General features: G+C 40.3%; 1 protein-coding gene across 4 annotated transcripts in view; it reads left to right on the forward strand.

The window, feature by feature from the left end:
• Positions 1 to 20,216, forward strand: part of Phtf1 (putative homeodomain transcription factor 1) — a 42,452-nt gene extending 22,236 nt beyond the window's left edge. For 3 of the 4 annotated variants that reach the window (XM_038310993.1, XM_038310995.1, XM_038310996.1), the window contains 13 exons: positions 618 to 752; positions 2,098 to 2,257; positions 4,386 to 4,559; positions 4,662 to 4,751; positions 7,090 to 7,311; positions 9,644 to 9,772; positions 10,736 to 11,008; positions 12,128 to 12,259; positions 12,670 to 12,756; positions 15,694 to 15,849; positions 16,876 to 16,971; positions 18,214 to 18,339; positions 19,708 to 20,216. In XM_038310993.1, the coding sequence (XP_038166921.1) occupies positions 618 to 752; positions 2,098 to 2,257; positions 4,386 to 4,559; positions 4,662 to 4,751; positions 7,090 to 7,311; positions 9,644 to 9,772; positions 10,736 to 11,008; positions 12,128 to 12,259; positions 12,670 to 12,756; positions 15,694 to 15,849; positions 16,876 to 16,971; positions 18,214 to 18,339; positions 19,708 to 19,728 (1,801 nt within the window). In that variant the 3' untranslated portion in view covers positions 19,729 to 20,216. The remainder of the gene's footprint in view (positions 1 to 617; positions 753 to 2,097; positions 2,258 to 4,385; positions 4,560 to 4,661; positions 4,752 to 7,089; positions 7,312 to 9,643; positions 9,773 to 10,735; positions 11,009 to 12,127; positions 12,260 to 12,669; positions 12,757 to 15,693; positions 15,850 to 16,875; positions 16,972 to 18,213; positions 18,340 to 19,707) is intronic. The other variant, XM_038310997.1, reaches the window with a different exon arrangement.
• Positions 20,217 to 25,379: the final 5,163 nt, after the last annotated feature.

Consider the following 25,379-nt stretch of genomic DNA (forward strand, 5'->3'; position numbering starts at 1 on the left):
CTTTACTTAGGCAACTAATAAATAAGACACTGACATTTGGTTCTGTGAATTCTAACACATTTAGTTTTTAATGTTATTTTTAGAACATTTGCTTTTAAAGAGAGTCTCTATAAATTTAGTATTTTCTAAAGAAACCAATCAGTGTGCTGTGTCTCATTGATTTATAGGCGGGGTCTACAGTAGAATCGGGTCATGTATGTAAATCATTTAACATCGTAGAATGTCAGTGGGAATGATAGGTGCCGTTGCTGGTTGTTTCCTGATTAAATGTGTTAGATGGGTAGACAGCTGATGTACAGGGAGAGCAATGCTATCGTCTGGCTCGTGTGGTGGGTGCTTGAAGAGCTCATGGCCATGTATGATACTCTCTCCCATTCCGTTCTGGACACCATTCCATTTCTGCAGTGGATGAACAAATCGATAGCACAGGACTTTGATCTTGACTCTGCTTTGTCCTTAAATCAGAAAATGCCCTATGGTCGTTTGTCCTTGGTGTATGAGTCTAACTATGTTTGATTTCAGGAAATAGTCTGTTAGCATAATTTTCTGAAGGCATGTTATGGGCATAAATAGAAAAGGTCTTGAATAATCTGAAATTATTGAAATATTTTTTGTAGAAAATTACGAAAAGCTGTAAATGGTGATGGGAGCCGAGACAATGGAAACAACTCCTCTGATAAAGTCAGAGCAGTAGAGACTCTGGAGTCTGCACCCAGTGTTGGTGGGTTTTGGGGGACTCTCTTTGGCAACAGGTGGGAGTCTCTTTTATTGGAATTTTACCTGATTTTGTGTTCCCTTTACTGTTGGCAGAGTCTCTATGATAATTGGGCTGTAGGTGTAAATAGAGTGAGCTTGATTTATAGTTCTGTGAGTTTTAAGGGTTTGCAAAGACTTATTCACTCAAACTGTTATCTCTACTGTCTTTCATGTTATCTATAAAACTAGTAATCAGCTCTCAGCATTTCATTGCATTTGATTTTAATGACTTTTTAGACTACAATTGCAAAAAGCCCCCTGAAAGGCTAAAGGCCTTAGCCAACATTTTACAGAAAAGCGAATTTAAAAAAGATGGGGGTCTTTAGAGAGAGTTGATACCCATGAGGAAGGAATGGGATGTGGTGAGAAGCCTGTTGTTGGTGGATTGTAGGATAGAAAGACAAATGGATTAAAGAGAAACTATAACTCACTTGTAATTATGCAGGTCATAAGAGCACCAGTGTGATGACTCAGGCACTTGTTTTTTCTTATATTAAGGATGGTGAGTTTAAGAATAAATCTCCTTTTTGAATGTGAACTATGTTTACACATTGTTCTAGAGATGTATTCACTCCCCTTATTACTTTTTTTTGTTCCATGTGACATTTTTTTTCACTCTGTATAGTATGTTTAAAAGGATAATTACTACTTTTTTGTTAGCATTTATTTTCAGAAATGGTTTTGAAAAAGTATTCTCTGGCTAGGGTATAGATACATCAGTGTAGGGCAGTTGCCTAGTGTGAACACGTGTGAGGCCCGGGTTCTGCACCATCCTCTGAAAAGAGAGAAGAGGTGAGGGAAAGGAAGAGAAACATTCTCTCTCTTTTTCTTTTCTTCTTCTTTCTTTTGAAGTGTTTGAGTTATGCTGGATACTGTGCGGTCCATGTCCTAAGTGATTGTCGTAGTCAGGAAGGGAGGAGTAGGAAGGTGAAGTCACAGTAAGGTAAACTCCTTCTGGGTTATTGCATCTGGCATGTAGCTTAGCAGACATTACATAGTCACATAGCTTAGTGGACGGAGTAAGGGTTAAGGTACTGAAGCATGGTTATAGTTTAGGACAGCGAATGTTATAGACAGGTGCTGTGAAGTGCATTGATGGGCAGTGTGAGAGAGGAATGGGTGTTCCTCTAGAGAGGTGAGCAGAGAGAGATCTATCTTTATGAGGGAGCGAATATTCTGCCCTTGAATACCCTTCACAAGCTAGAGATCTGAACAATACAATTTCTGAATTTTCTTGACTTTCAGAGTAATATATTATACTCCATAGAAGAAAGTTTTGTTTCATGAAAGATAATGCTCTCAGAAAAGTAATTAGTAACTTTTTTCTTTTTTAAAAAATAGGATTAAAAGGGTGAAATTAGTATCTAACAAAGGGACTGAAACTGACAATGACTCAGGCTGTCTCCATCCTTTCATTAAGAAGAGACAGGGTCGACCAGAGATCAGAATGTGGCAAGCAAGAGAGAAAGCGAAGGTTTCGGATGGAGAAAAGTGCCGTAGGGTAAGCTCTAGATGGGCATAACAGTGTCTTTTTTGTCTGGTGTAAAATTTTCCTGTTCTGAGACTGTGTTAGAGACATAAACTATATACCCGTAGGTGTGTAAGGTTGTCAACAAGCTGTAAGTAAGTAAAGCCACTGGTTATGAACAAGGAAGTGTTATAAGCATTGGAACTTATGCGCCAATACGAGAACTTACTGTTTCCGCTACTAGCAGCCTTCATGGTGGGTGGGCAGCTTGCAAGAACACAGAGCAGTGTAGAGGGACCTTGTCTTTTCTAGGGGCAGTGATCAGTTTAGTAAGGGCTTGGGAAATTTCTAGGTCTAATGCAGGTAGTTTGTTCTGTGTCTAAAGCTACATACTTTGTTTTGTCATTTAGAATTTTTTTTTTAGTCTTGAACTGAGGCATTTAATCTAATACTTATTTTATTAAGGTTTATTCTTGGGCATTTTATTTTTTAAAGAAATATAATATTTTTATTCTTTGAGGATTTGATGTGTGCACATGATATATTTTGAGTATATTCAACCCCTTTGCCCATATTTCCCTCCTAGCTTTATGTCATCATCATCCTTGTTCTCTTCTTTTGTAACCCACTGAGTCCAATTAGTACTGCCAGTGTGAACATGAGCATAGGCACGTGAATAACATCCCAGGGACCATAGCCCTAGAGAAAACAGGCCTTTTTTCCAGCAGCCATCATCTACAGGAAGCTTGTCAGCTAATGTCCCTCCCACCTCATGCTGGAGTATTGACTGTTGTGATCTTGGGCATTGCCACAGCTGCTATGAGTTAACCAGTATAGTGTTCCTGTCATATCCAGAAGATACTGTTTTGCTGTAGTCCTCTCTGACCTCTGGCTCTTAGCCTCTTTCTGCCTTCTCTTCAGTAATGGTCCCTGAGCCTTAGGGGAGGGTAGTGTGATATAGACAGTCCATTTATGGCTGTACTCGCCAGACACTTAGTCTGCTTTGACCATTTATGAGTCTATATTAACAAATGTCCATTGGAAAAGGAAGCCTCTCTGATGAGGACTGACAACTTCACTAATCTTGGGCACAGAGATATTTAGAAGGCAATTGATAACTGTGTCCACTTAGGAAAATAATAAGGGCCTATGAGCTCCCCATCTGTAGAATTTTGGACACAGGATTATAGTACTAGACTAGAATTCTCTTCTCTGGAGTGGGCTTTATCAATCAGAAACCAGTAGGTTGTTCCCATAATATCCATACCAGCATTGCACCAGTAGGCAAATCTTGCCAGATCAGTTGTTATTGTGGTTCTCAGGGCGCTCAGTTGGGTAAGACTCTCGATGACTTTTCTCTCTTAGAAGCCTACATAGCACCTTCTGTGAGCTAGTTAGTAAGGAGTAAGCTTCCAGGTCACTACCAGATCGATTTCTCCAAGTCCTGTGACCAAAGTGCATTGTTTCTTTAGCACTAGGGTCCAACCATCAAGTTTTGCCCCCAACAACAACTTGAAGGGAGGAATGTCAAACCTGGCTCTGGGCTCATTGTTTGATGAGAACCAAGGCTTCTGGGAGGTATATGAACCTCCTCGTGAAGGGTAACTCTATTTAAGCTCATCATATCGTCAAAATTGGTTATTATTTTAGGTTGCTTGCAACAGGTTTCCATATAGCTTTTCCAGATATCTTTGGAGATACTTATCCCTCATCCCACTCTTCCTCTGTCCTATTCTCTCATTAGCCTAGTATTTATTAATCCATCACTGCAGTCAGGCATTGTTCTAAGTGACTTCCTTGTTTACAACAGCCCTGTGAGGTAGGTTCTTTGTGTTCGACTTTTGAGATGAGGACGCTGAGCCTCAGTCACTAGCTGGGAGCTGTGACGAGGTGTAGGGTTTGACTTGAGCCTGCGCTGGAACTTGTCACTGCACGGCCTCGCTTTTCGACTTCAGAGTTGCAAATGCCCAGTTTTCTTAATTTTGAAATTTTAAAAATGTTGAGATTAAAATAATGTTGAGATCAAGTAATAAGTAAACTTGTTGTTTGGGTTTAATTTCCTTTCATCTCTTGGGAACCATTCTGTGAATTTTGCTTTTACATGGACAACTTCCTGGAGTGTTTTTTTGCTGTCCATTGTGAGATGCTGTTTCTCTTGTAGGAGGGGTATAGGCGTTTGGGTAATGGAATTTCAGATGATCTGTCAAGCGAGGAGGATGGTGAAGCTCGGACACAGATGATCTTATTGCGTAGGAGTGTGGAAGGGGCGTCAAGTGACAATGGTTGTGAAGTTAAGAATAGAAAATCAATACTTTCAAGGCACCTCAACTCTCAGGTAATTTTCTCTTTGTGTACAAAGCTTGGATGTTAGTACCATAAACACTGGATAGCAGCAAAATACAAGTTTTCCTGTTGTTTGTTGGTTTCATTTTGGCAGGTAAAGAAAACCACGACAAGATGGTGTCATATAGTACGGGATTCAGATAGTCTGGCTGAATCAGAATTCGAATCAGCAGCCTTCAGCCAGGTAAAGCATCCTTTTGTAAGAGCAGAATTTGAGATGTCTTCTTATGTGTAATGACTTTATCTGTTCCTTTCTTTTGACTCTATGAAGTTTGTGTTTAGTTTGCTTTCAGTTCTGTTTACTCAATTTGAGATAACTGCTCACCCCTAGAAAGGAAATAAAATGTTTTTTTCATTTTTTTTCTCTAATCTTCAAAGTATCAAAGATGGGCTGGAGAGATGGCTCAGTGGTTAAGACATTTACTGATCTTTCAGAGGACCTGGGTTTAATTCCTAGCACCCATATTGTGGCTCACAACCACCCACAACTCCAGTTTCATGATCTTTTGCCCTCATTGATCCCTGTTGGCATCAGGGCTCCAGGCATGCATGTGTTGCACATACATACATGCAGGCAAAACACTTATACATATAAAATAAAAGAAGCAAAGCTTTAGATGTGGCATAGGTTTTGCTCAGGAGGACAGTTATTTTGGGCATGGAGATGGTTCATTTGGTAATATGCTTGCCTCATACGCATGGGGCCTGAATTTAATCCCCAGAGTCCATGTTAAAAAAAAAAGAAAAAGCTGGCCATGGTAGAACATGCTTATAATGCCAGGAACAGGGAGGCAGAGAAAGGTGGATTTCTGGACTCTAGTCACACGTGCAAAGGAGAGAAGGGAAAAGAGAGAAAGAGAAAGAGAAGAGAGAGACTTACTAAGTTGGTTTTTAATTTTTTAAATGTATTTATATGTATACGTGTTTTGTTCATGTGTATGATTTTGCACCACGTGTCTGCCTGCATATGTCATAGAAGAACGTGAGATCCCCCGGAACTAGAGTTAGGAATTGCCATGTGGGTACTGGGAATCCAGCCCACATCCTCTGCAAGAACAAGTGCTTTTAACCATTAAGCCATCTCTCCAGTCTGGTTTCTTAAGTGATATGGTTGCTTAATACTCATTTGGCATATGGAGTTTTATCTTCAGTGGGGTTGGCACATCTGAAGACAGACTTTAGCAGAGGGACCTCTAAAAGGCAGGAGCAGTGGAGTCTGATTTTGAGAGTGCAGGGTATATTTGAACATGATCTTTATAGGTGAGCATAGTTAGATGGTGCTGTGGTTTTGCTGTGTTTGAACAGGCAATTGGGGTTATGGAAAAAGTTTCATATTTCCTTTTGTACTGCTGGTGTATTGCACCATCTCTGCTTTTCTCTGCCAGGTTATTTTTGAACATACTTGGGCTGGGCCCTGAACAAAGCAAGCTCTTCTGTTAAGCTCAGAGTGTCTCAAAAGGCTTAGTCTGGTATCTGGGCAGGTCCTTAGGGTGTGTGTCCAGGAATCACTCAACACATAGCACATCTAAGTCGAATAGTCAAATGTTTTGGTAGTAGCTACGTAGAGGAAATTTTTTTAAAGTCCCACTTTGCCAGGTAGTCTCTAAAGGAACAGAACTGAAAGCAGGGATATCTATCTATCTATCTATCTATCTATCTATCTATCTATCTATCTATCTATCTATATATCTATATCTATATATATATACACACATATATATGTGTGTATATATGTATATATATCATACATTTATATGTATTTCCATAATATATAAGTATATATGTATGTAGTAGATATATGCGATATATATGTGTGTGTATATGTAGATACATGCATGTATATATATATATATACACACACACACACACACACACACACATATGGTACATAGGAGATTTCTTAAGACTGGCTTATAGACTGTGGTCTGAGTAGTTCATCAGTGACTGTCTTATGACAGAAAGACTGAGAATCTGGTGGTTGTTCATCCATATGGCTGGATGCCTCAGCAGTACCAGTTTGATGCTGGAATCTGAAGGAAGACTGAAGGGCTTTCTGGTCTTCCATATGTGTTAAAATTCCAAAGATGTTGAATTTAAGAGCAGCTGCAGCAACAGAATAGATAGACTTGACAGAGTGAAGCAAGCAGGAAAAGGCAAGACTTCCTCCTTTTACCTGGGCTGCCATTAGGTGATGTGGCCCAGATTTAGGATGAGTCCTTCTGCTTCAGTTAATCTGATTAAGGAAATCCCTCACAGGAGTGCCCAGAATCTTGAGTTTTAGTTGATTCCATGTGTAGTCACGTTGACAATCAAGATTAGTCATCATCAAGAGTCACTGGAGTTTGACATTTAAGTATTAAGTTGCATTATTATGTTTATTATATGATGCCTTGGAAATTAGCAAAGACATGGTGATCAACTTATAAAACCTTACCAGCCCTTGCTATGAGTGATTGGTTTTAATTGTGTTTCAGTATAACTTTGAAATTTATGCATGTTCCCTTTTTTGTTTTCCTTTAAAGGGTTCTAGGTCCGGTGTGAGTGTTGGCTCTCGGAGCCTTAACATGTCAAGAAGAGACTCAGAAAGTACCCGCCATGACTCAGAGACCGAAGATATGTTATGGGATGACCTTCTCCATGGCCCAGAGTGCCGGTCATCTGTCACCAGTGACAGTGAGGGGACTCATGTAAATACCCTTCATTCAGGGACGAAACGTGACCCCAAAGAAGATGTTTTTCAGCAGGTACATGAGGATAACTGTTAAAACAGTGTGCTAGTTAGTGTTTGCCAACTTGACAAAAACTACAGTCACCTAGGAAGAGGGATGCTCAGTTGTGGAATTGCCTCCATCAGATTGGTCTATGTGCAAGTCTGTGGGACATTTTCTTGATTGCTTATTGATGTGCGAGGGCACTGTGAGCTGTGCCATTTCTGAGTTGGTAGGTCTGGGTCATAGAAGAAAGGTATCAGAGCAAGCCAGTAATTTTTGCTTTCGTTCTTTTGGAGTCTCTGCTCTGACTTCCCTCAGTTTTGAACTGTGACCTGGGAGTTTTAAGGTGAGATAAACCCTTTCCTTCCCAAGTTGCTTTTGGTCAGTGTTTTACCACGGCAACAGAAAAAGAACTAGAACAGATACTGATACTCATTCTTAGCATTTGTCAGCCACTGTATCGTGGTATTTAACTTGACAGCAGTCTTATAAGGGGACTGTTGTCATCCACAGTGTAGAGATGGGGAAGCTGAGCATAGCTTGTAAGAGAGGATGTTGAGATGAGAACCTGAGAATACTCTGCAGTTTCCTTGACCTGAATTTCTCTTCATAATACTTTTCTCATTTTCCTTCAGATGATCTTTACTGTTCTTTTTCCCTGAGTGGCATTGTTTGATTGGTACTCTGTTTTATGATATATTGAATTTCATGTTTCATAAAAATTATGCAGAAATGGTATTGCTTTCTTCTCTTCTAAGCACAAATCAAGTGATAGTTTTGATCTCAGGTTTGATTTTAGTCTAGAATCATAGATTCTTTAGAAGATACTTGATTTCATTCTACATCTGTAGAATTTATTTGTAGCCACTTGTCACATGCTAAAATAGCTTAGGAATACTGCGAGGAAGCTAGAGTAATGGCAAGAGTGTGAGCCTCCTCGGGGGCCAGTGCACCTCTGCTGAAGCCCTGGGGCTGGTGCTTGTGTGTCCCCATTAATGGTGGGGAGGATTAGCAGTTGGTTCTCATGGCAGTCTTGAATGGCTAATAATTGTAATAATTCTTTGGTTTTTATGCCTTTGCCTGTTTCAAAACTGCCTTGCACATAGCAGTGGGTTTTTTTTTTTGTTTTGTTTTGTTTTGTTTTTATTGCCAGTGAAGACATGGAAAAGGTTTGGCATTTATGTTTGGACTTCTGGGGAGCAGTCATTTTTTTTTTATTTGCTCTAACACAGCTTCATTCCTTACCTGCTTGGTATCTGTGTACAGTAACTCAGCTGACCTCTTGCTGGTGTTTGAAGCACCAGCCCATGTGTGCTTTTGAACCTCTGCATACCGTCTCTGTCTGGGAAGCACCTGTGTCTGGGAAGCACCTTTGTCTGGAAAGCACCTTTGCTCTTTGGCTTACTCCTCATTTTCTAGACAGGTCTTGGTTGAAGTTCTGTGCTCCTTTGGAATCTTTCCTGTGCACTTCTCAAGCACGCGCTCTTTCCCTCGGCATGCTCTCTAGTGACTTTGTGTCTCCTTTAGCAGTCTTTAAGCTACTAGATTGCAAGGCCATGTGGCCTTTTGCCCTGTAGCTCAGGCTAGCTTGGCATTTGCTATATAGCCCAGTTTGGCCTCAAGCTTGCTATCCTCTGCTTCAGCTTCCTGAGTCCTAAGAGTACAGGCATGCAGTGCTGCAGTGTATCCTGATTGGAAGCCTGTCCTGCAGCAGGTACTTGATGGATATTGACAACAGTTGATGTATATAGTGAATACATCAGTGAAATCAGTAAATGTTCATCATCTTTTTGTGGTATAAAAAGAAGTCATCCACATGTCCTCCCTTTATAGCAGATACCTGCCATGTGCTCCTGTTCTAGAAGCTTCACTTTAGTTTGTGGGCACAATGGTATGGATGATAACACTCTCTGATTTCAGAGAAAAGTTGGGCTCAAGGGTGTGGTAAGGACCAGTTGGAGAAAATACTCTTGAAGTGATACCCGTCAATAAGACAGTCCCAGCAGAGGAGAGTGGGGATGGTGTCATGGTGACTACCACTTCTGCCTTTGGGCCATTATGTTTTTTCCTGTCCTTAAGGCCTCAAAATATCCCAGCTGTTTGTATGGCCTCACTTTCTGCTACTCCTGGTGCAGTCTGTGGCTCTAGAGCTGCTTTCCTTTATACTGCGTGCCCTTCATACCTTTAGAGAGCCTTGAGCATTCAGGATCCTAGCTCCACACAGGTCTTTCTCAGAATGATAGGTTTTGAGATAGAGAATGAATGTATTGATAAAACTAAACTCTGAATTCTGGGAGCTGGCTAGAAAGAACAACTATCAGGAAAGATGGAATGGATAGAGACTGTTTTGTATCTTTCTTTCTAGAACCATTTATTCTGGCTTCAGAATTCAAGTCCTGCCTCTGAGCGAGTTAGTGCAATAATCTGGGAAGGAAATGAGTGCAAAAAGACGGACATGTCTGTGTTGGAGATAAGCGGCATCATCATGAGCAGGGTAAGAGTCTGTGCTTCTGATTTCTGTCTCTGAAAACACACTCACAGAATGGGCTGTTCAGTGAGAATCTATTTAACAGTACTGGCTAGTTTTATGTCAACTTGACCCAAGCCAAAGTCATCTGAGAAGAGGGAATGAACTTCAATTAAGAAAATACCTCCATAAAATCCTGTTGTAGGGCATTTTCTTAGTGATTATTTGAGAGGGCCCAGCCCATGGTGGATGGTTTTATCCCTGAGCTGATGGCCCTGGGTTCTATAAGAAAGCAGGGTGAGCAAGCAATGAGGAGCAAACCAGTAAGCAACACCCTTCCATGGCCTCTGCATCAGCTCCTGCCTCCTGTCCTGACTTCCCTGGACGTATAAGGGGAAGTAAACCCTTTCTTCCGCATTTTGCTTTTGGTCATGTTATTTCATCACAGCAATAAGTAATCCTAATTATGACAACTTGTAACTTTGATTTGGAAACAGATTTTGAAGTAGTCTTTTGTTGGTGGACTTTACACTTTGCATCATTAGATGCTCAGGTTTGCTCTGCTGTCATTACTTATTGACTGAAGCCTAGTTTGTAGCAAGTCTTGAGTCTGTTGACATCATCCCCTCTTTGGTGCTGGAGATTGTATACAATATTCTGTCTGTGTATGCCTGCAGGCCAGAAGAGGGCACCAGACCTCATTACAGATGGTTGTGAGCCACCATGTGGTTGCTGGGAATTGAACTCAGGACCTTTGGAAGAGCAGGCAATGCTCTTAACCACTGAGCCATATCTCCAGCCCTGGTGCTGGAGATTGAAACCAGGGCCTCTGACATGTTTAGCTCTTATGCCAGACCAAATCTTTGTCATTTATGTGTATTCCTTTTAAGATTCATCTTTACTATTCTAAATTGTAATTGATAGATACTTCTGGTACTTATACTCTCTTTCCCTGTGTAGTACTGATGGACATTTTAAATCTGGTTTCAGGTCAATGCTTACCAGCAAGGAGTCGGCTATCAGATGCTGGGGAACGCCGTCACCATTGGCTTAGCATTTTTCCCGTTTTTATATCGGCTTTTCAGAGAGAAGAGTTTTGACCAACTAAAGTCCATCTCAGCAGAGGAGGTCCTGACCCTCTTCTGTGGTGCACCACCGGTCACACCTGTTGTTATTTTGTCTATAATTAATTTTTTTGAAAGACTGTGTCTTACTTGGATGTTTTTTTTCATGATGTGTGTGGCAGAGAGAACATATAAGCAGGTGAGTGGATGGACAGACAGCGTTTGGCCCCTCTGCCTCCATTTGGCACTCCATTGAGTCATTTTATTCATTTGACTTTGAGACTTGTACATTTAATGTTCATATTGTTGGCATTTGAAAAACACGTTATAATCTGAAATCTTTAAAATTATATTAATGTTCTGTTTTTTGGCGGCTTCATATTTTGATCAATTCACCCATTACCCTCTCTTATCTTCCCCTCTCACTCCTGCAGAAACCCCTTTTCTTCTCACCAAGTCTCCTTTCCATTGTTTTATTAGGTTGTTTGCATGAGTGTGGGTATGGGGTCATTAACTAGAGGGAGAAAACTCAGTAGGTACAGCACAGATGAAAAAGGACCCATCCCTGCTCTCCATCTTGTCTGGTCTTATGCAGCCATGAGGGCAACAGCCATGTCATCTGAAGTTTTGCTGAAGCCTGTGTGTAGAAAAAAGTAGTCTATGATGCTGACTGCTCAGCGTCAGGGCCTTGCATTTTATCCATAGCAGTGCAGTGTCAGAGTCATAATAGTTTTGTAAAAATGGCCAAGGAAAGAAATGGACTGAAATATGATGAGTTTTTTTTTTGTTGTTTTTTTGTTTTTTTGTTTTTGTTTTTCGAGACAGGGTTTCTCTGTAGCTTTGGAGCCTGTCCTGGAACTAGCTCTTGTAGACCAGGCTGGTCTCGAACTCACAGAGATCCGCCTGCCTCTGCCTCCCGAGTGCTGGGATTAAAGGCGTGCGCCACCCGGCTAATATGATGAGTTTTATGTATTGAGGATTTCCTATATTGGGGATGTGCACAAGGAATGTAATATCTGACTGGAAATACAATTCTGGAGTCAGCTAGAATGAACATTAGCAGCTGGGAAAGTTAAGGATTCATTAAAATTTCCAAAGAATATTCCTTGCATGCATTGAGAATGTGCCGTATTTGGAAGAGGTGCTTCATGTGGGATGGGCTTTGAAGTGAACACTGCTATCCTGGGGAACTACTGGATAAGAATTTTGATTTTGTGCTAACACTTTAAATATACCAGTAATATTATTGATGGTTATTGAACATGCACCTAAACAATGTACATTTTATTTTGTGATTTTTTTTTTAAATCTCCTTTAGAGATTTTTATTTGCAAAACTCTTCAGCCATATTACTTCTGCCAGGAAAGCCAGAAAATATGAAATACCTCACTTCAGACTTAAAAAGGTGGAGAACATTAAAATATGGTTATCACTGCGTTCCTATCTAAAGGTGAGCTGTTGGATTAATTATGGGATACTTGCAGGGCTATGGAAAACATGTGCACTGATGATTCTGGCCACAGTTGCTAAGTATGTGGGGTTTCTGTCACTGGTCATGGTTCAGTGGCTAACAGAGTTGCTGGATGCCATGTGAGACATGGTGTGCTGAAAAGATAGTAATGGCTGTAAGGGAAGGAAGAGGAAGGGAAGAACTGTTGCCTAGGAAAGATCCTATAAGGCTGAAAATATGTTAATGAATCAACCTCTTAATTTGGAAAAACATGGCTTTTAGTGTTTCAGGTAGATGCCTGGAATGTGTTAAAATGCTCTGTCAGAAATGTAGTACATCCCAAAGCTAATGGTATGAGGCTGTTGCTGTCTGGCCGTACCCTAAACATGAACGTGTGTCTCGCTCCACAGAGGCGGGGGCCCCAGCGCTCAGTGGATGTGGTGGTGTCGTCCGTCTTCTTGCTGACGCTTTCAATTGCTTTCATTTGTTGTGCACAGGTAAAGGTTTCCTGTCTGTTTTAATTTGTTTTAGAGCAGGCTGCCGTGGGTTTTAAATGTGTTCTTTGACAGTCTGGACACCTGGAGTGTTGAGACCTTGGCTGTAAAGCTGTCACACTGAAAGAGTCAAGTAGCGTTTGCCACACTCTCCCTCAGCATCGCTGCTCTCACCCTCGTTTACTTATTGCTTATCTGTTTATTAAATTATGGGCTGATGCATCCTTGATTTTACCTAGTGGGCTATAATCTATTATCCGTTAGTTTTGCTGTCTGAATTGTTCCACATTTAGTTTCTTTTTAAGCACGTTTATTCTTTCTGTATTGTAAGACGTTAACAGGCCTATCACACATCTTCCCAATTGGTGAGTGGTAACTACAGTGGTCAGAGAACAGACTCAACTGTTTCAGTTCTTTAAAATGGGTAGAGGCTTCTTTTATTCCCTGGCATTGCTTCGTTTTATTAAATCTTTCATTTCCCTTTGGGTTGTGTCTGCCAGTGCTGAGAGCAATGTTCTCTAGACGCTGTTTTCTCTAGGTGTACAGATTACATTGTTCAAGTCACTATTCAGTTTGGTATTGCTTTTTGTCTTAAACTCATTATGATTGTCGAGTTGTTTGTTGCCAGTTTATACTTTAAGTATTTTTTTCCTTGCTTGCTTTAGACACATTATTATTATATAAATCAGAATAGCCTCAAATGGTGGCAGATGTCTATAACCCCAGCAGTTGAGAGATGCAAGGAGGAGGATCAGGAGTTCAGAGAGGCCATCCTTAATTATATAGCCTGGGTTGTGTAAGTCCCAAAGATTGAAGTCTGCTCCCCAGGGTTAGTGGCAGGTAGCCTTATTTGCTAAGCCATCTTGCCAGCCCCTGGTTACCTGTTTCTTATACTATGTCATAGTCTTAGTCTTTTGTAGTACCTGATCTGTTCAAGTATAAAATAATTGTTGTAACTACAGATACTGTTTGCTTCCCTTTTGGCTTAACTATTATTTTCTTTTCAGCCTTTTGTTTATTGATATTAATATTCCATTTGGTCTTCTCTGTTGCTTCCACTTTTGTTTACTATTGTCTGAGTAGTGACCTCAGAAATTAGCTTAGTGTAAAGTCTAATTAAATGGTTGGTTCAGTATAGTCTAATGCATAGTTTCCTTGATAATGACAGGATTTTTTTAAAAAATATTTATGTGTATGGGTGTTTTGCCTGTATGTATGTCTGTGTATCACATCTGGAATCCTAAAGCGGGCATTGGATCTCCTGGAACTGGAATTACAGTCATGAGCTGTTGTGTGGTCCAAAGAAGAGCATCCAGTGCTCTAAACCAATGAGTCATCTCTCTACCCCTAATGACAAGGTCTTAGAACACTTTATTTCATTTATCCATTCTTTTGTTACATTATCTGTTATTTAAAATTTATACAAATATATTTAAGGCTGAAAAGCTGTAATCATTATTTTGTGTAGCTGGTAACTTCTCGGATGCAGTTGCACACCCCATTGCCCATTCATGTCTGTTGCGGGACTGTCTCCTGCCTGAGTCTCTTCCTTAGTACTCTGTCAGTCCTGGTTTGCTGCAGATGAATTCTTTCCCAGTTTGCTCATTTTAAATGTCTTTTTTTTTTTCTTTTAGTTTTTTGAGACAGGGCCTCATGTATCATGTAGTTCTGGCTGACCTCCAGTTTATTATGTAGATGAGGATAACCTTGAACTTCTGATCCTCCTGCCTCTACTTTCCAAGTATTGGGATTACAGGTGGGTGCCCCCAGTTAACCCCCCTTTAATTTTGGAAAGATATTGTTTGGTGGGAATAGAATCCTAGGTTGCCAGCTGGTTACCCCCCCCCCTCCTTTTCTCTTCAGTACTTCTAGGATTTTGTTATCTTTTTTTTTTCCTTCGAGACAGAGTCTCAGTATTTAGTCCTTGCTGGTATGAAACTCCCTATGTAGAGAAGGCTGGCCTTGAACTCACAGAGCCCCCACGTAGGTCTGATTAAAGGCCTATGTCACCACACCTGACTCTGGGTGGTCTGTAACATTTAGCTGTGATTTGTGGAATTGTGTAAGGCTCATCTTTCTTAAAGGGCCCAACAGCTGCTTCCAGGTGTGACTTTCCTAATCCTGGTTATAGCTGATTGATAATAGTGACCTCAGCCCAGACTTAGCTAAAGAGCTTTGCTCTTTCAGAATCAGAGTTAAGAACCTGAGATATTGGTGACAGGTTTTAGAGAGATCAGGAGCGGTTCCTCTGGCCATGGGAATCAGTGACAAACCAAGGCTGGCATTAGTGGAAGTTCATGGGGTCCTGTGAGACCATAGAGTCAGGAGGGAGGGAGGGGAAGAATTTGTGTAGCTGCTTGGTGACTTCCTGCTTGCCTGTTTATTACAAGTCTGCACCTGGCTTCTGCCAGAGTTCTCTGGATAGTTCTTCAAGAAATTATTCTAACTTCCCTGAGTTAAGGGTTTTTGTTTTTTTTTTTTTTTTAACTTTGAAGTCAATAAATTTTCAAGCAAAGTCTGAAGACAGGGTAGGCACTCAGTGCAGCTGTGCTGCCATGTTATCATCTGACTCCTAAAATGGACTGGCCTGAGTGAGGGCCATCACTGTTGGAGCTCCTTAGACACATGCAGTTCATTCTCTCTGTAGTGGCCACCATGTCCCTGTGAGCACACTGGTGATCCAAGGAGCCGGAAGTTCATCATTTCTTACCTGTGCTCCATGTAGACCTTTGCCATCTTTCATGAACAGAAAAAAAAAAAAAAAAACCTAGAAAACTTGGAGAAATACATGATAACTAAGTAAATAAAATAATACCTTATGAATATTTAACTTTTCTCCTTTGAATCTTCAAACTGTGGGTTACTATAATGTTTTAAAATTGGCACAGGAATAAGTCTGTGATGTTAAGACAATTCCTGAGCTTTTCCTGGCCTTGCTAGGTTCTTCAGGGCCACAAGACCTTCCTGAACGACGCCTACAACTGGGAGTTCTTGATCTGGGAGACAGCGCTGCTGCTTTTCTTGCTCCGCCTGGCCTCGCTGGGGTCGGAGACCAACAAGAAATACAGTAACGTCTCCATCCTGCTCACGGAACAGGTATTGGTGGGTTCTCCCAGCCTGATGAGTGGTCACAGGTTACACTGTGGTGTTGGTGTTGGTGCCTGGAGCTGCCTCCCTAGCTGTGACCTCACATCACTGTGGCCACTCTAATTATCTTTCTCACTACATGTAAATGAGTTTGACACCTTATCTCCTGCCAAGGACTGGGAGGATGAAGAGCTAATGGGCTGGAAGTACTTGTTACACTGAACACTTGTTATCGGTAGTAAGGGAACATGTGAACACATGCTAAGATTGACAGATGTTTCTGTGAATATGGAGTGATAATAATGCATTTTCTTGGTTAATTTTGATTTTTAAGTTCAAGTTTGCCATAAATATTAAGTAAAAAATATTTGGGATAATTTGTTTTTGAATTTTACTTTTTTTGGCCTCAGATCCATAGTGGATAATTCTTCCTTTAGGGGAAAAATAAGGAATTAGTAAGTTAAAACAATTCTTTTTTTCTCTCCATAAATGTTTATTGAAGATATTAGATTACTTGGGGATCCCGAGAAGAGTAAGAATTCTTTGAATTCAAGGAATTTGAATGCTGATTATGTTAGTATATTTCATTATTTTGATACTTAAATTGTTTCATCAGGATTTGTTTTATTTTCCCTAAGTAGCTTTTCTTTATCAAAGAGGTGGTGCTAGCAGTGGTTCTCAACCTGTGGGTCACTACCTCTTTGGAGTTAAAGACCCTTTCACAGGGGTTGCCTAAGACCACCAAAAGCACATTACTATTCTTAACAGTAGTGAAAATCAGTTATGAGGTAGCAATGAAAATACTTTTATGGTTGTGGGGGAATCACCTCAACGTGAGGAACTGTTTTAACTGTATTAAAGGGTTGCAGCATTAGGAAAGTTGGGAACCACTGGGCTCAAGGATGGGGAAGAATACATGGCTCCATAGCTGCTGAATCCATAGATTCAAAATAGATTTAACTTGAGAACATGACTCTCAAACTCTGCCAGATTTTATGTATTTTTTCCTGTAAAATTTACCTTTCTTTTGTTTAGATTAATTTATATCTTAAAATGGAAAAAAAGCCAAATAAGAAAGAACAGCTCACTCTAGTAAACAATGTATTGAAGCTGTCCACCAAGTTGTTAAAGGTAAGTAGTATCTCACACTCTCATGCAGTGGGAATTAGTCAGCTCCTCAGCACAGCAAAGGGTAGATGAGGTCATGGCTAGGGTCAGGCCAGAGTTCTTCCAAAGCTCCCTGAACTAAGGCTAGGGAGAATGGCTCCCATTACCATGCTGGGCTTCCTGGTCAGAAAAAGAACCTGTCTCATAGAGTGGAGGTTGGGAGATCACTGGATTATTCTTGGGGATATCCCTCAGGGATCCAGTTTGATCATGGAAAAGCAGACCTCTCTTGGCCAGTGGACAGGGTTTGTCTGGGTGTTAGTGTTTAATCCTGCTGAGTGGCCACCAGCATGGCAAGCTCCCGTCATCTCCATGCATTCCACTGTGAAGAGGCTGCTGCAGGTGCACATATTCCAGCCTCACACTGTCCCTGACATGTGACTGGCTCCTGTGGCTGTGTCCTCAACCCTGCTCCCAGAGACACTAACATCACTGGTGGCGCTGGGCCCAAGAAGCAGTTGCTTGTCTCATACTCACAGCTGCTTGCCTAGACTGGAGTTGTCCAGGTGCTCTGGACATCTTCTGAAGTCTTTGATCGTGAACCCAAGACCTTCAGCTCTCTTATTGTTGACCTCTGTAAAGAGCCATGGCTGCCAGTTCTCTTTACCAGACACTCACCTACCAGGCCTCTGTATACAGGGCCCAAGCTCTGGTTGCTGGCAGTTCAGTGTTTTTGTGCAAGAAAGATGAAGTAAATTAAGCTCATTTTGAATTGAGTCATTAAATTCCCATTTTACTACTTAGGAAAGACCTCTGACCAATGCTAGGCAGTATCAGTTCAGAGCACTAGCATAATGAAATGAATTTCCAGTCTCATCACCTAGATTCTGATGGGTACTCATGTCTTCTATTTTTCTTTCTTTTTTTCTTTTTTCTTTTTTTTTTGAGACAGTATAACTACATAGCCCTGGATGACCTGACATTCACTGTATAGGGCAGGCTAGCCTCTGGATCTTCCTGTCTCTGACCCCCAAATGCTGGGATTAAAGGCACCACTTCAATAAAAAAGTACTAATGACTTAATGCTCCCTTCCTTTAACAGGGTTAGGCCATGGAAATGTTAGTGAACCTCACTGATATCTTTGAAAGTAGCTGGGATATTAAGGAAAGCCATAAACAACATCCTTGCCCAAGACTTAAAACCAGCATGGAGTAATGATGACCGTTGCGAAGCCATACTTCATTTCAGTTTCTCTGTCTTTGTAGGAGCTGGACACACCATTTAGACTCTATGGACTGACCATGAACCCCTTAATCTACAACATTACCAGAGTAGTCATCCTTTCTGCTGTCTCAGGAGTCATAAGCGATCTTCTAGGATTCAACATAAGAGTACGTGTGGTCACTTCTTGTAGTACTCTATGTGCGTCCATGGAACCAGCTCTTGACCACATTGGACTTGGAGCTTTGCAGGCTTTTCTGCTTAACTTGTCTCATTTCACTAAAGTAAAAGCCTGAACTCTTGAGCAAACATTAGTAATCCAGTTTTCAATTTCATGTCAATATTGTGGTCTTGGGAAACATGTTACTGTGACCTGGGGAAATACAGGAATGACTGGAAACCTGCAGACCATTAGCTGCAGGGATCCAGTTTTGATACTGAAAGTATTTAATTTTTTTCCTTCGGAATTGCTATTTATTTCTTCCCCTATATAAATGGTTCTTATAGGAATCAATTTGGAAGTTCCTTTAAAAATAAAAAATGGAACTGCCATATGATCCAACTATTTCAATCCTGGGTGTATAACCAGAGAGGTCCATTCACTACCACGGAGATCTTTGTACTCCATGTTTATTGCTGCTTGTATTCACTGTAGCAAAGAAGTGGAACCAACTAGTTGGCCATCAGCAGGTGAATGGATAATGAAAATCTGGTACACACATATAATGAAATAGTGCTCATCTCTAGAAAAATGAAATCACAAAAGTTGCAGGAAAATGGATGGACACAGGATGTATAATAAGTGAGGCTACACAATCTCAGAAATAAAAACTGCACGTTTTCTCTCTTGTGGATACTAGCCTCAAATCTATGCATGGATACATGTGTACAGATGTGTACAGGACACGAGGTGCAAAGGAAAATTGTAGGTAAATACTAGGCGATGGAGGAAAGGACACAAAGGACGGAAAGCTAGTAGTTTTACTAGTATTCACTTTGTAATGAGCCTTTTGTATGTGTATGATGGGTAAGTGCATAAAAATACAGTTGAGGGAGTCGAAGACATGGCTTAGCAGTTAAGAGCACTAGTTCAGTTCTTGGTACCCACACGATGGTTCATACCCATCTATATAACTCAAGTTCCAAGGGATCTGACACCTCTTCTGATCTTGGTCAGGCATGCATGTAATACACATACATACATGCAGGCAAAACACAAACACAAAATTAGATCTTTAAAAATGTAAATGTTAGTGAAAGTGAAAAATTCAAAACCAGAATTGATAGTGAAAGTGTATAGTCCTATGTGATAACACCGCAGCTGGGGATGGCAGTTTTTCTACAGAAGTTTACTGAGATGTGGGAGCTTTGTATCTGCTAACCTTGTTGTATGGTGTTTTTTATTTGCAAATTCTTTATAATAAATTTTTAATTAAACAGTAAAATGGTTCTTGCTTCATGGTCATAAGAATATATAATCTCACGTATTTGTCTTACAGCTAACTGGGTGGTCTTTTTTTTTTATTTTATTTTCGCAGCTGTGGAAAATTAAGTCCTAAGCTGAGTTGTGTGCCTGGACTCTTTTCTGGTTGCTGTCACTCACTGCTTGCCCACTGAGGACAAAAATGGCTTACTTGAACCAGTGACCCCCACCTGCCGGCTCACGTGCATAAGTCTCTCTGCTCTGGCAAGCCTATCGGATGGAGTTTCCAGCAGGGCACATCCTTTCCCTGGGCATGTATGCTAAAACCTGCACTTTCGTGGTTCTCAAGCAAGGTGAATAGTCAGCAAACTAAAGCCGCCTGACAGTGACACGGACCTTCTGTGTCAGGACATGTATCCTGGACCCTCCAGTATTGTGCTAGTTATATTTACTGGAAATAGGCTTTTGGGTAACCATGGTAGATGCCCAAAGCATGAAGCAATTATCTTTTATTGGAAATATGCAAATTCAGTACTTTTCTAATATAGTCTATGGATTGGAGATTTCTCTATCAGAGAGAAACTATTTTAGGTTAAATCCAAATAAAAGAACTTTACTGGAGAATTTCAGTTTCTAGACTTTTTGCAGGATGGGTGGAGAAATACAATAACCTTCTAAACTGAATTTCTGTTCATTTGTAGATAAATTTTAATTTATGATTTCGAGTTAAGCCTGTAACGTCGTGAAGTCATGCATACTCATGAGTAATTCAGCCATGCCCATTGGATAGCATGGTTTCTCTAATGGTTTGCCTGTTGTGCAGTGTCACGTATCCAGCCTTTAGTACAATTTCAGGTCCTCAGTGTCTAAAGATCACCACACTGTGCCTTGGATGTAGGTTTTCTTACAAGCATTTCATGATGCACGCGTCTCTTAATGGAAACACCAGCATTCTTGCTCATGAAGCTCTCTGCTTTGAAGAATTTCTTGGGGGAAGACTGGAAGTGTGCACACCTTAATGGTAAGATTTTGTAGAACTTGGTCATCTCCTGTACTACATTTATATCATAGGATTGAGTACACATTTTTTATATCTCTTTATGTGTATAGATGTTTGCCCTTGTGTATATTTGTGCACTGTGTGCATGTCTGATGCCCGAGGCCAGAAGGCATTGGATCCCCTGGTAACAACAATGGTTTTGAGCTGCCATGTTCGTGCTAAAGATTGAATTCAGGTCCTCTGAGCCATCCCTCCAGTCCTGGTTACATATTGTGTATGCAGGGAAATAGATGAACTTAAAGATGAGCTTCCCAAGACCCCACAGCTTGTACAGATCTCTGTTCACATCTTTGCCCCTGCTACTAAGTGTCTCAATTTCCTCACCTGTTAAGTAGGTATAATAACTACTTAATGAGGTTGTTCTGTTTTAATGAGATTATATAAGTTCCTTAGCACCATGTAAAATACTTAGCTGTTAATTGCACTGTAAATATTATTACTAGCTATACCTTTTATAAATCTGATAGTCATAACTGTGAAGATACAAATATATGTATTGGGTCAGCAAGAATACTCACCCATTCCAAATGCTAGACATTTTTTTAACCAAAGTTCCATTGATCTGTGTGTGCATGTGCATGTGTCTGTATGTTCACATGTTTGTGTATGCATGCATGTATAGAGGTCAGTAAAGCAAATCCAGTGTCCTTTAAAAATCCCAGTCGGTTGCTTTGAAGCAGGGTCTCCTGATGGTTCATGTTCTTTGAGCCAGGCTGGAAGCCAGAGCCAAACAGATCCTCCAGTTACTATTCCCTCTGGGATGTGAACTCTGGTCTTCATTATTGTGTGCAAAGTTGCTCCTAACTGCTGAGCTGTCTTTCTAGCCCCAGGGGCTGTGATTCTTGAAGCTGATCTAGACTCTCAGACCTCAACAGACAGCTCGCAGAAAGTGGCTGACCATTTTCTATAAGGAAAAATTGTTTCAAATTTAAGATTTAGGTTTTGCAGAGTTTGGTTGTTTTTAATTTGGAACCTTTACAGTGTATTCTAGTACTTTACCTTGGGATTAGCGTGGACTATGGTTCTGATAGTGTGTAAAAGACTTGTGTTTCAGGTGGGTAAACTTATATACAAAGGCAATTATTATTTATCCATGTTGGAATTATTTGTTTCTCATTCACCTGCCTTATATCGTCACCAAATCTGAATAATTACCTTCTGATCACTTCATGCTTCTGTCCCCATTGCCACCCACTCTAATTTGACGTTAATTTTTTAAACAAGGTCTTTCTGCTTCCATTTTTTACATATGGCTTCCTCTCCCCCTTGTCCAATCCAGTGCTGTTTTTTTTAATTATTGTATGTGCATTGGTGTTTTGCCTGCGTGTATGTCCGTGTTAGGATGTCAGATCTTGGAATCACAGTTATGAGTTGCCTTCTGGGTGCCGGGGCTTGAACCTGGGTCCTCTGGAAGAACAGTCAGTGCCCTTAACCACTGAATCATCTCTCTAGCCCTTTTGTTTTTTAAGATGGTATATCTTTTGCCACATATGTCTCATTTGGAATTCATTCATAGTTTACTGTCGCAGGGCAGTAGTGGCGCATGCCTTTAAACCCAGCACTCAGGAATCAGAGGCAGGCAGATCTCTGAGTTTGAGGCCAACCTGGTCTACAGAGCGAGTTCCAGGACAGTCAAGGCTACACAGTGAAACCCTGTCTTGATAAACCAAGCCAAACTAAAGCAAAACCCTTATTTTACTGTCACTGTGAAGATAATCTACAATCTTTTTAAGTAAGGTATTCAGGCCTTATTATATTGGAGTATTTCAAAACCTTTATTACATATAAAAGATACTTTTGTTGATGACAAGATTTTAGGTTTAAAAAAGTAGTTGCATGCTAGGGTGGTGATGCACACCTTAAATCTAAGCTCTCAGGAGGCAGGGGCAGGTAGATCTCTGAGTTTGAGGCCAGCCTGGTCTCAACAAAAACAAATAGTTGTCTCTTTGCTTTCTGATTGCCTTGTTTCTTACCAGAAGCCTTTCATTTTTGTTATTCTCCAGTAATGAATCTGCTATTTAATTTTGAGTGCTTTTAAGATTTGTAGCTTTACCACTGAGCTTGTGCAGCGGAACCATTTGTGTTGGTGTAGCTGTTTTCATGTTTGTACTGGGATTTGTTGGCCTTAAGGAACTGTGGTTATTGTTTTTGTATCATTTTATAGGTAGTTCGTATATTCACATAATCAGATTACAAAAACTTTTTGGCGTTAAAAAATTAACTTTCTACGTTCCACTCTGATTGTCTCCTTTTGAAACTCAAGCCCACCATGTATGTATTAGGCTGCTTGAAGCATCCCTTAGCTCACCGAAGCTTATGCTTTTTCAGACTATATTTTTTTGTTGTACCTTTAAGTTTTCTATACTGTCCAGCTCTAATTTGGCAGAATCATCCAGGTTATTGTTAATTTTTTGAGATGTTGCACTGTTGTCACCAAGGCTGGCCTCCAGCTCCTGATCCCCCCTCTCTCTGTCAGCCTCACAAGCATGTGCTAGTCTGTCTGCTCTGCCCAGTACATTTCCCACCTGTGAAAGTTGATTTCAGTCTTAAAAACAAAGCCTTCCATGTTTCTCCTTAAAATATTTATTTTCTCCCACATAATTTATATATTTATAATATTTGCTGTCTGGGTCATTTGGGATTTTGTTTTTATTGTCTTGTCTCTTCATTTGGGACATGTTCCTGTTTTACATGCCTGGTAATTTTTTATTGGTTGTGAATTTTAGAACTGTGAGTGTGGTGTTGTGGTGTGCATGGATTCTTTTTTTGTAATCTTATTGAGCTTTATTTTGAAATGCAGTTTCTTTGAGACAGGACATTTCAAGGATTGCTTTTAATCTTGGTAGATATGCCAGGGACAGTTAGACTTAGGATACATACTTCTGCTAAAGCAACATTTTTCTAAGCACTTGCCATGCCTCTCCTCTCTGAGACAGTCGCCATGAAGCCAGCCACCAGGTCAGACATGCTGAATCTTTCCCGGTAAGCCACCACCTTGTGGTGCTACACAGATTATTAGAAATGGGTTAAGCAAGATGTGAGAATTAGTAAGAGGCTAGAGCTAATGGGCCAGGCAGTGTTTAAATGAATACAGTTTGTGTGCTGTTATTTCGGGTGTAAAGCTAGCCGTGTGGGTGTCTGGCGGGACGAAAAGCAGGCCTGCTTGCTCTCATCACTCCAGTTGCTAAATGTTTAATCTAGTTCTGCCTTGTGGTAATTTGAATGATGTCGTGCTTACTTAGTCTTTTGAATACTCTTCCACAATTGGTGGCACTGTTTGGAGAGGCTTAGGAGGTAGGTGTACCCTAGCTAGAGGAAGTGTGTCACTGGAGACCAGCTTTGAGAACTAAGACTCTTATCATTTTAGTTCATGCTCTCTGCTTCCTGCTTGCAACTCAAGATGTGAGCTCTTAGCTTTTGCTCCAGCCAGCTTGCCTGCTTCCTCTACTCCACCATCATGGACTCTTAACTCTGGAACTGTAAGTTCAAACAAACTTTCTTTGTTGATTGCCTTGGCGTATTGTCTTGTCATAGTTCTATAAAAGTAAAAATTCATGGTTTTCACTGCTACTAGCGAAGCCTCCTTTAGACTCACCTGGGTTGTTCTGCTCTGCTGGGTTTCCATTATAGCTGAAAAGTTGATTTTTCACAGCTGCATGAATGAGCTTAAAATATGGAAATTCTTACACTGTAATCCATATTAAATGCTGTATGTTTTCTGTGGTCACCTCCAAGGCCCTCCTGTGTCACTGCTGCCTTCCACATCATCCCACGCTCTTTCTTGTGCAGTAATCAGTGTTTTGTTGATACCTGTGTATTATCTAGTGACTTATACTTTGATTTCCCCAAAGGGCTAAGATTTTGATAATACTACATTATTGATAAATAAAACCAAGATGTAGAATTATTTGGTAGAAAGTCTAAATCTCATACTCGAAAATATGGACACAGCCTTATTTACTTACTTTCATATCCTGTAGATAAATGCCCATTTTATACTATGCACATTAAAGCCAATTAATTAATTGTAGCAGTATCTATCAAAGAATAAGAAATTCACCTATTGATTTGGATTTTAAATGTTTAACTGGGGGAAATCATCCTTCCTAAAATTGCTATGGAGATATAATCTATAAACCTCTTAGACATGTTATGGTCACAACTATAAACTAAACATTGAAAAGCTAAATAACCATGTGCTTGCCTAACTGGGATATAGTTTTCTCCACTTTTCAACCAGAGAAATTCTAAATAACAGGATGTCTCAAATGTGTCTGTTTATGGGTTCAAGCTTTTTGTTCATTGGTGAACAAACCATGCAAGGTGAATCAACCTTTTTTTAAATTAATCAAACTGAAAGCTTTGAAAAATTTAAAACTACATATGCTTAATAGGTCAGCTGGGTCTTGTTCCCAAACATGGTGATTTGGGAATTCATTAATTTACACATACATGGACTAGTCTAGTAATTGAAGTAATCTGTTTCCTGTAGTCAGTCCCTGGAGCCTCTTCTGAGCGATGAAATTTGAACACAAACATGCAGTGGTATACTTTTTCTGCACAACACACACAACTCTGATAAGGTAGCACGCAGGTTAACTAGTGCTTGTCCTAAAGTAAGTTTCTTGGTTTTTAAATTTGTTTTTCTTTTTGACTTTAATGTACATAGTTTAAGCATTTGGCTGTGTCCATATTTAGAGCATGAAATACTTTTTCTACTAGATAAA

Source organism: Arvicola amphibius, chromosome 14 (genome assembly GCF_903992535.2).
Source record: "Arvicola amphibius chromosome 14, mArvAmp1.2, whole genome shotgun sequence".
NCBI classification, from domain to species: Eukaryota; Metazoa; Chordata; class Mammalia; order Rodentia; family Cricetidae; genus Arvicola; species Arvicola amphibius.